Source organism: Hemicordylus capensis, chromosome 6 (genome assembly GCF_027244095.1).
Source record: "Hemicordylus capensis ecotype Gifberg chromosome 6, rHemCap1.1.pri, whole genome shotgun sequence".
Classification (NCBI taxonomy): Eukaryota; Metazoa; Chordata; class Lepidosauria; order Squamata; family Cordylidae; genus Hemicordylus; species Hemicordylus capensis.
Window position 1 is genome coordinate 5,184,223 of NC_069662.1, and position 15,811 is coordinate 5,200,033.

The following is a 15,811-nucleotide window of genomic DNA, read 5'->3' on the forward strand; positions in this document are numbered from 1 at the left end:
CCTATCTGTGCCATGCATCGGCGGGGCCCACATCCAAGTTCACTTTAAAATGAATACAAAGAAGCACAAATGCACAAGACACTTGAATGCAGATACAATAGTCTGAGCAGAGCTACTGGAGATCAAACTTGCATTCTACCCAATTAAAGCTTCACGTTCAGATTAATAAATAGCCAGCATAGCATAGTGGTTAGTGTGTTGGACTAGGACCTGCAAAAGACCCAAGTTCGAAGCCCCACTCAACCATGAAACTCACTGGGTGACTCTGGGCCAGCCATGTATCTCTCAGCCTAACCTACCTCACAGGGTTGTTGTGAGGATAGAAATAACCATCTACGCCACTCTGAGCTCCTTGGAGGAAGAGTGGAATATAAGTGTCATGATAATAAATGATAATCAAGCCAGTGCGGCCTATTGGTTAGTCCAAGTGGGGTGGGGTGTCCCAACTTTGGTTCCCCACCCAGATCTGTCGGACTACAGGTCCCATCATCCCCAGCTACAAGGCTGGGGGGAGGACGATGGGAGTGGTTGTCCAACCTATGGGGTCCCAAGGCTGGTGTCAGGCTGGGGAGATCACGGGGGCCAGAATCCTTGGAGGAGGGCGAGCCGGCGAAGAAGAAACCTTGTCCATGAAGAGCAGCAGGCACTGTGCGCACCCCGAGGAAACCGCGCCGCTCTCCAGGCGGCTGCTGGTGTCTTGACTTCCCCAGCGCAGCGCGGAGGAGCTGCGAATCTGCCCCTTTGGGCTGCTTCGCGGGGTCGGGGTTGCCTGCGGTTTGCCTGCCGGAAGAAGGCGGGCTAAGCACGGCCAACAAGAAGCAGAAACGAGGGTCCTCCTTGGACGCAGCAAAGCCTGCCGGTGGCGTCCACCTGGCGGCCCCCAGCAGCGGTGGCAAAGTCAATGCGAAGCAAACCCGAAAGCCCACCGCCAGGCAGAAGGAGCCGGAGGCAGAAGGCGAGTGCAGGAGGACCCGCGGCGGGGCAGCCAGCCGGAGGAGGAGGAGGATGGAGGCAGGGCTACTGTCTGTGCGGGCGCCCGGACGCGCGTCCCTGGCCGGCTTGGGAGGCCGCCTCCGCCGCTGGAGGGGCGGAGGCTGGCCGGGGGACGCAGCTATGGGGCGGGGACAGCGCGCTCCTCCCCGGCCTGCGTCTGCTGCTTCCCCTTGCGCGATCCCAGCCGCGGACGCTCAGATCCGCCCCCCGCCGGCTCCGGCTCCAGCCCTCGCCATTCCCCATGGGGGTCCCTCTGGGGGGCCCGGAGTCCGCTGAGCCGCCCTTGCCCCGCGCCTGGTGAGTCTTCTTGGCCGGCTGGCTGGCTGCTCCCCTTCCCGGCCTCCCTCCCCTCCCCTCCCCTCCCCTCAATCCCCTCCCTCCTCTCTGCGGCCAGCTGAGCTCCATCCCTTCTTCCGGCCTCTGTCTCTCTTCCTCCGCCCGCCCGCCCCGCATTCCCGTCCGTGGTGCGCCTGACTCCACCCGCCCCACCTCTGTCTCCTTCGCCCTCTTCTGCTTCTCTCTCGCCCCTTCCGCGCTCATCCTCTTCTCGCTCTCCCCCCGATTCCCACCGCTGAAATCGCGCCTCCTCCGGGACCAAAATGCGGGCGCCGCTGGGCTGTGCCAGATCTCCACGGCCGGGTCCTTTCCGCGCACCCAGCCCCACCCTCTCCATCCACACCCCCTTCTCCTCCACTCCCTTTCTGCCTTGCCGCCCTCTCTCTGCCTTTCTTTTGTTCCTGCGTTGCATTTCCCCACCACTCTCCCTATAGCTCACCCAGCTCACCTCTCCCACAGACCCGATTGGCCCTTTGTCTTTGCCACACACCCCTCCCTCCCTTCACCCCATAACTCACTGGTCACATTTTCTCCAGGCCCCTCTGCTGTTTCTCCTTGGCTGGAGACCACCTCTCCCTGCAATTTTCCCTGCTTCATATGCTCATTCTCTTTTCCAGCCGCTCCTTATTCACCCCTTCTTTCCCTCTTCCAACGTTTATTCTCTCTGCTCCCCTCCCCTCCTGTATCTCTCCCTCCCCCATTTTGTGTTTCCCTCCCTTCAACCTGATTTGCTCCCCGGATAGACCCCTTTGTGGGTCTTCCAGGGTTTCCATCTCCTGTGCCGCTCACTCCTTCTCTCCCTCCCTCCGCCGCCTTCCCGCATTCTTTCTCTCCGTCACCCTCTTCTTTCTCTCTGCAGACACTGCCCATGGATACCAGCCCCCCAACTCCGGACCCTGGGGGCCCGCGGAGGGACTTTGCGGCCCCTGTGCCCGAACCAGGCCCCCCGTCCTTTGAATGGCTGCTGGGGCGGCTCGGGGCGGGGGGCCAACGCCAGCGCCTCCTGCTGGCCCTCAGCTGCCTGCCCTGCCTCCTGCTGGGCCTTGGGGTGGGCTCGGACGCCCTGTTCACCTTGACCCCCCCGCTCCGTTGCCGGGATCCCAATGGCACCAGGCCCCCGGAGAACACCACCAACACCTCCTCGGTCCACCCGCTCAACCCCTGCCGGGACCCGCCCTGCCAGGTCTGGGACTTCGGGGGACTTCCAGCCCTCACCAGCAATCCTGTCACTGAGGTGAGAATCCCTGCCTGGCACCAGCGTGCTGCTTCTCGGCTGTATCCCAGAGAGGCAGGGCAGGGGTGAGTAAACTGGCCCGGGACTGGCCAGACCTGAGTTCAAATCCCCACTCAACCAGAATGACCTTGGGCTAATCACTGTCTCTTACTCTAGGAACCTAGGAAGCTGCCCTATACTGAGTCAGACCCTTGGTCCATCTAGTTCAGTATTGTCTACACAGACTGGCAGCAGCTTCTCCAAGGTTGCAGGCAGGAGTCTCTCTCAGTCCTATCTTGGAGATGCTGCCAGGGAGGGAACTTGGAACCTAGATGCTCTTCCCAGAGCAGCCTCATCCCCTGAGAGGAATATCTTCCAGTGCTCACGCATTTAGTCTCCCATCCAAATGCAAACCAGGGTGGGCCCTGCTTAGCAAAGGGGACAATTCATGCTTGTTACCACAAGACCAGGTCTCCTCTCCTATCTAACTTACTTCTTAGGGTTGTAGTGAGAATAAATGGGGGGTATAAATAACAGTGCATCCTACTCTGAACTCCTTGGAGGAAGGTGGGATATAAACAAATAACATCTCTTTAACACCTCTGAATTCTTTCCATGGTTAAAGTGTTAGTCATTCACTCCCACACATGGAGATTAATTAATCTGCACCAAGGTGCCCCACACTTAGCCATGAACCCTAGGAGGTAAGAAAGGAGAGTGCTTCTGAGAATGTGCAGGCTGCCTTTTTTGGTATTAGATGGGGTGGGATGTAGCTTCCAGGAACATTTGAAATGAATTACTGAGCCTCTGCAAAGCTGCTACAACCCAGTGCTTAAACGCTTCTAAATAAATGCTGAAGTATTGTTTACTATTTATTTATAGTGGTTAGAGTGTTGGACTAGGACCTGGGAGACCTGAATTCAAATCCCCATTAAGCCATGAATGGGTGACTCTAGGCCAGTCATTTATCTCTTAGCCTGGCCTACCTCACAGGGTGGTGGTGAGGATGAACAGAACCATGTAGACTGTTCTGGGCTCTTTGGAGGAAGAGCAGGATATAAATTAAAAATTAAAAAGTTTCCGATATTTATATTCCACCTCTCTACATTTTAAAACAATCAGGGTGGCTAGCAAAAATAAATCATTCTAGGAATCAGTTGGAATAAATCATTCTAGTAATCACCTGAAAACAGCAAAAAATCAAATGTAGGAACAGCCACATCTTAACTAAAGCAGCCTCCAGAGAAAGCTTGTTAAAATAAAAGTGTTTACTTCCACCAATAATAAATTAGTGTTAGAGTCCAAGGCTTGATTTGAGTCCAGATCTGATTTTAATACCCTGGAACACATGAATAGCAGTGATGGGTAACTATAGCCAGGATTAGAGAACAGGGGCCACATCAGAAGGCATTGTTTACTTTTTACAATGCTTGTCCTTCCCCTGCCTTCTCATGCCACAGGGTTACATCTTCCCACTGGTTGGTGGTTGTGTGCTGTCGAGTCGGTGTTGACTCCTGGCGACCCCAGAGTAGAATACGGAGGGGTTTCCCATTGCTTCCTCCTGCACAGTATGAGAAGATGCCTTTCAGCACCTTCCTATATCGCTGCTGCCCGATAAAGGATTTCCCCGTATTCTGGGAAACACACCAGCGGGGATTCGAACCAACAGCCTTGTGCTTTCTAGGCAGGCTGCTTCCCCGCTGTGCCATTAGGTGACTCCCTCCTATATATGCAGTGGTTTGTTGCTCCACTACCCTCCTGCTTCCATTCTCTCTCTTTTCCTTCTCTCCCTCAGTGGTCCCTGGTTTGTTCCCGAGGATGGGCTGTCCCCTTGGAGCAGCTCTGTTTTCTGCTGGGCTTTGCCGCTGGGGCCCTTTTGCTAGGCCACCTGGCGGACAGGTAAGTCAGAAGATCAGGGTAGTTAAGGTCTTGAGTGGAGGAGATAGCAGCAGTTAGGAAAAGAAAAGGAGTGCTGTTCATTTATTTATGGGTCACAATCCATGCACATGGAACTTTATAAAGATTGAGAGGACAGCAACCTGCCCCAAGGAGTTTACAATCTGGAAATCAACATAAGGGAGAGAAAAAGCAGGGGAATGGTATGTTATTATTTCAGTTATACACACAGCAGCTTTGTTATGATAGAACAGGGGTTTTCAAAATTGGGTCTCCAGATGTTGTTGGACTATCACTTCCATCTTTCTAATTGGCTGTTGTGGTTGGGGTTGATGGGCAACATCTGGGGACCCAAGTTTGAGAAACCCTGTCCTAATGTCACTGACAGTCAAAGGCTTAATGGGAAAAGTGGATTCTGAGGAGGGATTCAAGGAAGTAAATGCATTTAATTAAGAGGAGGGGATGTCAATAGTCTGGGAAAGCTAAAGTCAAACTTTGCAAGAAATTATATGCAAAGTAGTAGGACTTCCTTGGAGATTTTTAATCTAATCATTCTCTTTAATGCTAGTGGTTGACCATCATTCTTAAAAAGGAAATGTAGTCTGATCATGTTTGTACTTTAGAATTTAGTACAACATTATTTAAATTTTATCTTCCTTTGGGATTTTTCTGATCACCTAGATTTTGCCTTTTACAAAAAAAGTAAAGGACACATTTCACCAAGAATAATACATCTTTCTTCAGAATGTAACTTTTTGAATATTTTCAGATTTCACTCTTTTTTGAGAGATACTTCAAACAATGAAATCCTAAATTTTGTTGATAAAAATTAAGACAATGATGTATCAACTGACCAAATTCAATATACACCTTGATGTAAAACAAGCAAACCCTTCCTCCCTCCACTAAAAAAACTAACAGCGTCTTTAAGTGGTCCTTTGAATTCAGACAATACAAATTGGAACTTTGGCAACCAAATCTGGATGAGGATTCCCTTAAGATTTCATTTTCCAAAATCTGTTTCAATTCTTCTCCGTATTCCTTTTCCCGCTGAAGTTGTAATTTCTTCTCAGTGAGAAGAGTAAAAGAGTTCAAGTGCATTAAGGTTTTTTTCAAGCGGAAGCAACTAGCCTCTTTAGTGGTCTCCCTCCTCATGTTTGCCTCTTCTGCGGGGAAACGTTGGGACAGCTGTGAGGTCCTGGAGGCACAGGAAAACCTTGGCCAGCTTGAGGGAAGAAGCAACATGAAATAAGAATCTGCAGGGCCACCTTTTATTTTAACCTCTTTGTTCTTTCCAGTGTGGGGCGGCGTGGGACTCTGCTCCTGGCTCTTGCTCTGGGCTGTCCTGCCGGGATCTTGGCTGCGTTTGCTGCCTCTCCTGCCGTCTTCATGTTGGGCCGTTGCCTCTGGGGGGCACTGCTGGGAGGCATGCAGCTTGCCCTCTACCTTAGCCGTGAGTACCTCTCGGAGCTGCCTTTACCCTGTCTCATGTGGCCGAGCATTTTCATTGTTCCTTGGGATGCAAACTCAGATTTATGGATTAACTGCACCAATCGCCTTAGGCCAGGGGTTCTTAAACTTGGGTCCCCAAATGTTGGTGGACTACAATTTCCATCATCCCCATGGCTAAAGGCTATGGCCTGGCATCAAGAAGTGGACCCCATTATGGACAGGGGTCAAGAAATGTTGGCTCTGTTCACCAGCCAGACAAACATTTTACTTGCTGAGCTGTGTTGGTACACTACTCATCAGGATTTTTGCCACTCGTCAGATATCATTTTCCACTCATCATAGGCAAGTAGACTAGTGGATTTCCTGAACCCTGATGATGGGAATTGTAATCCAACAACATTTGGAGACCCAGGTTTCCCATGATAACCCCTGGCCTAAGATCGTGACTGTAAACACATTTAAGACTTTATGATCATTCCGGGAGATCCTTTTCAGGTGCTCCTGAAAGTGATGATGAATAATTGATCCTTCTCCATTGTGGTGCTCATTCTCACGAGTACTAGGTAGACACAATTTCACCTGCCCAGGCCTTTTACCTCTGGAATGGTCTCTATTTTTATGTTTGTTTTGTTTGTTTGTTTATTATTATTATTATTAGATTTATAAAATAAAATCACTGGAGTGGGTACTTTTAAGAGAGGCTTTATCCTTTTAAGTGTGTTACTGTTTATCATTTTATGTGTATTTTTAAGGCTTGATAAGTTTCATAGCAGGATCCCTGTGAACTGCCTCGGAAATAACGTTGTCACAAGGTGGGGTAAAATAAATAAAATAAAAATGTTTATTAGCAAGTAAAGTCAACAGACATCAGTGGGACTTCACTTCAAAGTAAACATGCTTTTTTAGCATGGGGTTGTTAAGATATGAATTGAGGGCTGGAAATTAATGTTGTTTGAGGGCTCCCAGTCATTTTGGTCTGTCCGTTCTTGTATCCTGCCTCTCCTTGTTTAGGTCTGGAGCTGTGTTGTCCTCCACAGCGGCTGCCTGTAGCTATGGCAGGGGACCTTCTCATGGTTGGGGGTCACTTCCTCCTCCTGGGGCTGGCGTTGGCTTGTGGCAGTTGGCGGGTCCTGCAGGGCGTGATGTCGGCTGGGCTGGGCCTGTGCCTACTCTACGGGTGAGTTGGGGCAATCTCTCTAAGCTCCTCCTCCTCCCTCTCCTAGAATTCTATAAGCCCCACCCACAAAAAGTGCTAAGCCCCACCCACATCCTTTTGATAAACTCCTTCCTCATCAAATCAGCCCTCTCACAGACATCCTTTAAGCCACACCTCCAAAATTCCTGGATTGCCCCATAAAAAGGTTTGCCACCAAATCCTCACTCTCGGGCCTTGAAGACTGCCTTTCAACCTGACTCAGCTGCTAGAAGTGGTTTAGGACCCTAGAAGAGATGCAGTCGCAATTTAAAAAAAATAACTTTGGAGCCTATGAAAAATGCCAAAAGATGTTTCACTGGTGCAGTATGACTGCCCACCCAGATACATCTGCTGTTACTGGTTTATCTTGGACCTCTGTATCTATTTAAAAAATCATAAAAATCAATTTGGTGCAGCTCACAGGATTAGTTTTTAAAAATACTGTAGACAAACTGAAGAAGTTGTTATAAACAACAAAGATAACTGAAACGCATTTGCAAAGCAGATGATTGATCGATCCGATATTAGGACTGAGAAATGACACTTTAAAAACAAACAAACAAACAAACACTGGAAAAGAGATGTTTTAACTACCTGCAGAAAGAAGAGAAGAATCAGAGCCAGGCGAATCTCCGTTAGTCCTTAATCCTGGTGCCACGACAGAAAAGACCCCCACCCTCCTGTCTGTCTGCCTACTTGCTTGCTGGGGGACTCACGCAAAGCAGGGCAGGATTCTCCCTCCAAATTAACTACTGCATAATGGACCAACAGTAGACCACAGTCCACCAATGGGTGATGACCAATTTCTGATGGCCTTGCAAGAGCCTGTTGGGATTCCTGCAAAGGACGCCGGGCAAGGTGGGCCTTCCTCCAAGCCCACAAAGCACTCCCTGCGTTCGTTAGCGAAGGCCAGCACCTGGATCACTGCACACAAATTTGTTACATTGTAACCCTCAAGAGATCCCGAGTGTGCCTTCTGACTTTGCACTCTTAGAATCCCCATGGCCTACTGCTGTGTTTTAGGTAGAGCTTGCAAGCCTGAAGCTGGCCTGCGCCTGCTGTAGGATTTGAAGTGTCTTGCCTCCCGATAACTGCTGCTCTCCCCCATCCCTTCTTAGCTGCCCAGGACTGTACCCCGAATCGCCTCGTTGGCTCTTGGCCACTCGCCGAACGGCACAAGCCAAGGAGATCCTGGTGGCCCTAGCCCAGGGCAGTGGGACGCAGGAGTCTGAGGCTCAGGAAGCCCTAGAGGGTGAGTCTCTGTGCATGATTAAAAAAGCCCTAGAGCAGGGATTCTCAAACTTGGGTCCTCGGGTGTTATTGGACTTCAACTCCCATAATCCCCAGCCTCAGTGGCCTTTGGTTGAGGATTATGGGAGTTGAAGTCCAATAACACCTGAGGACCCAAGTTTGAGAATCACTGCCCTAGAGGAAGGCTTGGCTTGACTCTGTCTTATGTCTTTCCTTCCGCTTGCCCTGTTACAAATATATATAATTATTATAGCTGCTCCACACTGATGAAACTCCTCTCTCCTCCACTCCCTCCCTGATCTCCTTCTGTCTCCCCATGTTTGTGACTTCCCTCATTTCCAAAGAACTGGACAACACCTGTCACCTCCCTGCTGCCTCTCAGATCTCGCTCCGTGCCCTGTTGGCCTGCAGAAATATCTGGAAAAATGTTCTCGTCCTTGGCTTCACCACGTAAGTCAACCTCGCTCCTACCTGTCCTCAGAACCAGAAGGTATCGGGATTGGAGGAACAAGAAAGGAGGGGGTGGCGGTATGTAGGTGACTGTGAAATTAAGAAGCGCTCCCAAGTTTGTCTCCCCAAAACCGGCAGGATGGCTAGTAGGAGTGTGAGGAAGAAGCCCACTTAACCTCTTGAGCACTCAGTGCTATGAGGAAAAGCCATTGCCCAGTGCTGGAGCACATGAGTGACATGCAGAAGGTTCCAAATTCAAGCTCCAGGACCTGAGATGGTTGGGGAAAACTCCTGTCTGAAACTCTGGACAGCCACTGCCAGTCAGTGTAGACTGGGGATTCTCAACGTTGGGTCCCCAGATGTTGTTGGACTTCAACTCCCATAATCCCCAGCCCCAGTAGCCTTTGGTTGGGGATTATATGAGTTGAAGTCCAATAACATCTGGGGACCCAACGTTGAGAATCCCTGGTGTAGATGGACCAAATATGACTCAGCAGAAGACAGCTCCCTCTTTTCACCCCACCCAAATTGCTGCAATTCTCAGGCAGGATATTCTCCTGTTAAATATTCTCCTGTTAAATAAACAAACTCTGACTCATGAGTTGGGTGTATTCAGAGATTCAGAGTTGATATCCTGAAACTGGAGGTTCCTGTTTTGATAGGGAGCATAGCCTTGTATAGGGATTCCCAACCCTGGGTCCCCAGATGCCTTTGGACTACAACTCCCTCCAGCCCCTGGGAGTTGTAGTCCACCTGGGGACCCAAGGTTAGGAACCCCTGGCCTCATAGGTCAACCCGGCCTGCCTCTCCTAACGTCCCTTGGTGTCTTCACAGCTTCATAGCCCACGCCATCTGCCACTGTTACCACCCAGTCTGGGAGTCCCTGCAGGATCCACGTACCAAGTTCTACCTCTTGTACCTGCTGTCGACCGGCAGTGCAGGCCTGGCCTGCCTCTTCCTGTGCCTGAGCGTGGACCGGTATGGCCGCCGTGGGATCCTTCTGCTCACCACCACGCTGACGGGCATCGCCTCCCTCATCTTGCTGGGGCTGGAAGAATGTAAGGCTGTCCTGTGGAAACGGGCTGGGAACATTTCACACGTGCTAGAGTAACCCCCCGCTCCTCTTAAGGAGCAGGCGGGTTCAGGCTTGTTGGACACTAGAACTCCCACCCATGGCTGCACAATTCCCTAAACCAACTATTGAAATGAATCTAGTAACAAATACAATATGATTGAAATTAAATATTTCCTTAAACCAGAACACAGTTTTGAATCAGATTAAATTTACAACATAAACGGTAACCTTGCTGCTTTCGGTCATTGGCCCTCAATTATACAAAAGTCTAATAATACTCAGTTCTCTTCAGCACCCCTGAGGATGCACAAATAGTTATGCGTATAGATTATCAGTAATATTCTAATGAATTTGTGCTCTGAACTGGATATTTCCCAGTAGAAATCTATACATTTCAACACAAATTATTTATTTATTATTTCTCTGTGTAAACCGCCCTGAGCCATTTTTGGAAGGGCGGTATGGAAATCGAATGAATGAATGAATAGATTGATATCCCTTTTCGGTTTCAGAGGGCTTAGGACCGGACCTGGCCTGTTCAACCCTTTCCTCCCCCCAGCATAGGTCACATCTTTGCATTCCTTCCCTTTTTAACGTTGGCCTTCCTCCTCATCACAGATCTCAACGATTCTGCACGGGTAACGTTCTCCATCCTGGGCCTGTTCTCCTCCCACGCGGCTGGCTCTCTCAGCATCTTCTTTGCCTCTGAGGTCATTCCCACTATTATCAGGTAAAATGGGAGAGGTTTGTGCCATCTGTGGGAAGGGGGCTCTTGGGATAGAAAGGAGTATGGAACAGACCCTGCTTTAAAATTCCTCTCACCTTTACCTTTCCATCCACACTCTTCTCGCACGATCTGTTTGGGCTAAACTCTGCTGCTCTCCATCAAGCTGCTAGTCCTCATGTTGCTAAAATTCTCTGCTCTGTACCACGCTTCTATCTCCCCTTATTTTCATTCCTTATTGATTACTAATCTCCTGCTGGTCATCATTGCTGTCTTCTCCAGGTCTCTGTCGTATTGTTTTCTGGGGCAAACTCAAGTTTTGCCAGGCCACTTTCTCATTCCAGGTCCCTGCTCAAAACTGTGGCCACACGTTTTTCTAGGGAATCCCTGCAAGCCCAACACCACTGTACAATTTGATATTGGCCAAAGGATTCCGAGTCATGAGCACTTTGGTGGTCCTCAAACACCAGACAGATCTCTGGACTTTAGAGCTGTGGAGGTGGGCTTGAAAGGTTGTGGTGGATGCTTAAAAGTTGGCGGGAGGGACAGCCAGGTGGCAGGCCTGCAGCTTTCCTGGAGCCAGACAGTTCTTAATGTCTTGTGTTGCTCTCTGCGCCCAGTGCAAGTAGCAAAATGAGCTAATTAGTATGATTTATCCAGCTCACTGGCTTCAGAGCTGGGCCCTGACACACCTTAAGCCTTTGTGCCCTCCGGAGAACACGCCTGTAATCACGAATTCTGGCTTGTGTAACCAAGACTGTTTTCGCCCCACAGGGGGAAAGGCCTAGGCATGATCCTGGCGCTGGCGTCTCTGGGCGGGCTGAGCGCTCCCTTGCTCTGGCTGCGAGAACAGCACGGCTCGTTCCTCGAACACATTGTGCTGGCGTCCTTCAACATCCTCGCCCTCCTGTGCTTGATGCTGCTACCCGAGAGCAAGCGGAAGGCGCTGCCGGAAGGCCTCCGTGAGGGAGAACTTTACCGGAGGCCTTCGCTGCTCCGCCGGGCCGGGGGCTCCGAAGGCCGAGGCGCCGAGGGGGCGAGCCGGCGCGATGACGTGCCCCTGCTGTCCACGCCCAACCCCGCGAGCTGATGCGCCATGCCTTCCACCCGCCGCGGCTGAATCTTGACCACTTTGCCTCCCACCTGGCATGGCGTTCCTCAGCCAGACCGTGCCCAACCCAGCTGAGGAGTGAGAGGAAGGGGCGGCCGGAGGAGGGCCACGAGTGACCGGCGCGCCTTTCATTTTCTGTTTCTGGCGTATCGTGAAAAGCAGGGAGGTGCCAGTCTTCTCCCTCGTGAAATCTGGAAGCCACGTCACACCCGGAGCAGAAAAAGGAGCAACGCCAGTCACTAGAGAGCCTACACTTGGACTGACTCATCGGGATACTCCCCCACAGTGGTGGAGACTGAATACCGATTGCTAAATTTGCCACCCTGAGCGAAGCCCAAACAAGGACAGGATATTTCCAGCCCCCAAACTCTCAGATTCGGGAGGCAGGAGAGACAGAAGAAGGGGGAGACGCTTCTCAGTGCAATAAATCTTCAGACTCTGTTTCCAGAAAGCCAATCTCTCCTCCTTGCTCCTCATCCCCGTGCCGACTTCTGACTAGCTTCCCTCCATTTTATCAACAGCTGTATGACAAGCAGAAATCAAACAGGGGAAGCGTTGCCCAGAATGGAAGATGCAGCCGTAGGGAAGGCTTGGCCTGCTGCATTTCTGTCTGTCTGTTTTTAAATGCACAGGAACTCCGACAGAAAAATAGGTGGCAATCCTAGAAGGGTATTCCTCCTGCTACCTTTCATTTTTCTGAAATCATGTCTTTTGGAGGCCATTGTACTGCACCTGGGTCACTTGACTTGTCCGTCATCTGGATATTTAACTATTTTAGAGGTATTATCTGCTTTAATCCCTGAACATGAGGGTGGTTGACAACCCCTTTTGGTCAAATTGGGGGGTTTTGTTCCCATTTGAAGACACTGCAGCTGAGCACAGCCTAACTCCCTCTTGGCCAGTTGCTGATTTTAAAGTCAGGCTGTAAGCATTCAACCTATGCACTACATTAGGGGCTTCCCAACCTTGGGTCCCTAGATGTTGGACTACAACTCCCATCACTTCCAGCCACAAGCTGGGGATGATGGGAGTTGTAGTCCCAGCACCTTGGGACCCAAGGCTGAGAACCCCTGCTCTGAATCACACGTGTTAATAATAATTAGTGTAGGATTTCTCAGTCAACAAAGGGCTTTTAACATCTCTTTTTCTGGCTCCAGAGAGATCTGGCCAAATGGAACCAAGGTCTTGTGAAGTCTTTTAGGCATACATGGATGCTTGGATCTGATAACCCTTTTTTGTCATTTTTGGTCACTTCACAGACTTTTTCATCTTTTTGTTTTTGGCACCTTGGTTCCTCTCTCTAGTTCACCGAAGGCTTGTGTGTGTTTTCTGGCCCTAAGAATCTCTCCGGATGACCTTGGTTCTCTCAGCCTAACTTACCTCACAGGGTTGTTGTGAGGATAACATGGGGAGAAATCACCATGTCGCTACCCTGAGCTCCTTTGAGGAAGGGTGGGATATCAATGTAATAATTAATAAGCTGCCCCCCCTCCCCATATGTCCTTAGCCCCCAATCACACACCTTCAACTGCCCCACATGAGCATTATCCAATATTGGCTCTTCCAGCCAGAAACCTAGAAGTTTTAGCTGCCTAAGTAGGCAGAAGTTCCACAGGGGCATATTTCCTCATTGCATGATCATGCTGGGAAATGCTCCTGTTGAATTCTGCTTTCATGCTGTTTAGGCCCACAATCCCTGAGGGAGAGCTCTCCTCAAAAGGGCCCATCTTCCTTAACATTTCAGCAGCTGCACAGCATTCCAAGGGCAGATAATACCACAATAGAACTCCCTTTCAGATGCTGTGGGTCAAGGAGGCCACTGCCAACAGTTCTGCTCCCTCCGCCCTGCTCCCCATCAGGCATTGCTGACAATTTCGCCTCTTTGGGCAGAGAGAAGAATCTTCACATTTTCATCAGCAAGAGTAGAAGATGCATTCAACATGGGGAGAAAGGAGCAGAGATGGACATGGAGCAACAGACAACCCCCCCCCATCAAAGTGTTTTAAGATGCAATCCAAGCAAGAGACTCAGACTACTTTTCAGCTGCTTTTTATCCTAAAGGGAAACAATTACTGACTGTTAAATAAGCTAAATACAGATTCTAAAAACTTGAAGGATTATTTTTGTGTGTGCGCTTTTCTCTCCCAAAACCCTTTTTAGGCTCTGCCAGAGATGTCCACCCGGGTTTGTTTTGCAATGCCAGGATGTAACTGCAGCTGCCTTGGAAGTGGCTGTTTACTCTCCTGCCTGAAAGGGAAGGGGTTTCCTTGACACCCAACTGCTGGCTTCGTTCCCAACATGCCAACTACTAGGCCAACACATCATTAAGGCAGGGGTTCTCAAGCTCGGGGCCCTAGATGTTGTTGGACTTGAGATCCAACATCTGGGGACCCAAGTTTGAGAACCTCCATGTTAAGGGGTCCTTGAATGATATTGTTGCATCTGTTCAACTTAAGGTTGTCTACCAGTCTGTCCATTGCACTAATTCAGAATGGCTTTTCCAGCAGATTGCTAGCCAATTGAGTCTCCAGCTATTGATGGACAACAGCTCCAATCATCCCCCTCTGCAGCTGGGGATGATGGGAATTGTAGTTCCTCACTGGCTAGAAAGCCCCCACACTGGCCATCCACCACGCAGCAGCAGGATGGGGTGGTGACGACACCCCTCCTAACCCAAGCCCGCCTACCTCCCAAATGACAGCCATCGCCCAATTTGGGGCTTTTCTGCACACGTGAGAAATGACAGACACTTGCTGTCATTTAGCAGTAGGTAGGCTTGGGTTAGGAGGGATTATGCCACCTGCTGCTTGGCAGTTTAAAAAAAGATTTAAACTCCCCCCTCCCCATTTTGAAGTTTAATCCCCCCCCCACTCATATGACCAAAATTTGCCATTGTGGGCGATTTGCCACCATAGGCAGTTGCCTCTACTGCTTCTCCTTTTACCCGTCAGTGCTTGTTCTAGCTCATGAAAACTTGCCATCTTGTCCTCACACTGGCCAAGAGATCCTTTAGGCAGGGAGGGGCTTTTAGGCCCTGTCCAGCTCCCTCCCTCTCGAGCCTAGGAGATTGTTTTTAAATGAGCATTTTTTTCCTCTAAGCCAGCCTCCTTGTCTCACTCCACTTTAGTTTCCAAGTGATGCCCAACCCACATTTCTCAGGCCAACAGGAGATGGCTCACACGTCTGCTGCAGGGTGAGCCCCAGCGGCCAGTGGCGCCCCCATCCGCCCTAAGCGCAGCTCCCTAGTTGTTTCTTGGACCTTTGAGAGGCATTAGCCAGAGCAGAGGACTCTGGAGTGTTCCAGGCTCTAAGAACCTGGTGGTGGAGGCAACCATTCCCACTTGCAGTGCTGGGCCTTGCCCAGTGCCAGGGGACCCCTTTGGAGGAGATGGAGCCCCCTCAAGCCCCTGCAGCATCTTGGAAGGAGAGCACAAAGTGTCTAGGAATTTAGCTCCCCCCCACCCCAAATAGAGTGCTATCTCCTTTAAAGCCCCCCCCCACAACCCTAATGAAAGTACCGTCCTCTAGAAAGGTCAGCACGGTGGGAACTGGCTCTTCCATGAGGGTGGGCTGTGGTTCTTTTTGCCCAAGTGGCCCACCACTTCAAGAACAGTGAAGATCACTGCACTCCCCACAGCTTGTTTGGGTCCCTGGCTCACCTTCATGGGGCAAAAGGAGGGCTAGTAGCTTGAGGCTTGGACAGTTTAGAGACAGACTTGTGCGTAAGCCCATAGTTTGCATTCATCCTCTCCCCAGCAGCTCATTTCCAGCCTTTATGAGGAGACATTTTTGGAACACAGCCGTGTGTGCTTCTGTCTCCTGGCCTGAGCTCACACTCAACACGTTTTTTGATGCATGCTCAGTGACGATTCAATCCCACTATGGTCGAATCAGGATGGTCCCATTCTGAATGGATGCGTGCACACACTGCCTTGATACCCACCCCGAACCAGACCCGCTACACACACAGATGAAGGCAGGGATTAGGAAACGGCTCCTGGCCCTTTCCCCTCCTCCCCATTCCCTTAAAAACGACAACAAAAATCTGCTATGAGCAATACAGATTTGTACCCATCTATCAACCCAACCAGCAAGAGTTCCAAGTAGATCCTTAA

The 15,811-nt window shown here is 50.3% G+C and overlaps 1 protein-coding gene and 1 long non-coding RNA gene across 5 annotated transcripts; one reads left to right on the forward strand and one right to left on the reverse strand.

Annotated features, from left to right (window-relative positions):
• The first annotated feature begins 1,138 nt into the window (after positions 1-1,138).
• Positions 1,139-13,810, forward strand: SLC22A17 (solute carrier family 22 member 17). 2 transcript variants are annotated; one of them, XM_053262383.1, is made up of 10 exons: positions 1,139-1,290; positions 2,189-2,563; positions 4,338-4,441; positions 5,737-5,891; positions 6,902-7,067; positions 8,204-8,337; positions 8,681-8,786; positions 9,621-9,844; positions 10,480-10,591; positions 11,360-13,810. In XM_053262383.1, the coding sequence occupies exons 2-10, from the start codon at positions 2,198-2,200 to the stop codon at positions 11,673-11,675; spliced, it is 1,683 nt and encodes a 560-aa protein (XP_053118358.1). In that variant the 5' UTR covers positions 1,139-1,290; positions 2,189-2,197; the 3' UTR covers positions 11,676-13,810. The 2 variants fall into 2 exon arrangements, with proteins under 2 accessions (XP_053118358.1, XP_053118359.1); XM_053262384.1 differs by lacking the exon at positions 1,139-1,290 and having other exon boundaries at positions 1,448-2,563.
• LOC128330091 (uncharacterized) lies at positions 4,495-11,363 on the reverse strand. Of its 3 annotated transcripts, none has more exons than XR_008309949.1 (3): positions 10,684-11,363; positions 9,687-10,581; positions 4,495-5,663 (listed from the first exon to the last, which is right to left on the reverse strand). It is a non-coding gene; the product is annotated as an uncharacterized LOC128330091 (long non-coding RNA). The 3 variants fall into 3 exon arrangements; XR_008309951.1 differs by lacking the exon at positions 4,495-5,663 and adding an exon at positions 5,708-5,951; XR_008309950.1 differs by lacking the exon at positions 4,495-5,663 and adding an exon at positions 6,718-7,679.
• Positions 13,811-15,811: the final 2,001 nt, after the last annotated feature.

Coding starts and splice junctions, on each gene's coding strand:
- SLC22A17 (XM_053262383.1), top strand. CDS start 2,198: ATGGATACCAGCCCCCCAACTCCGGACCCTGGGGGCCCGCGGAGGGAC. Junction 4,442..5,736: donor CTAGGCCACCTGGCGGACAG/GTAAGTCAGAAG, acceptor TGTTCTTTCCAG/TGTGGGGCGGCGTGGGACTC. Junction 5,892..6,901: donor GCTTGCCCTCTACCTTAGCC/GTGAGTACCTCT, acceptor CTCCTTGTTTAG/GTCTGGAGCTGTGTTGTCCT.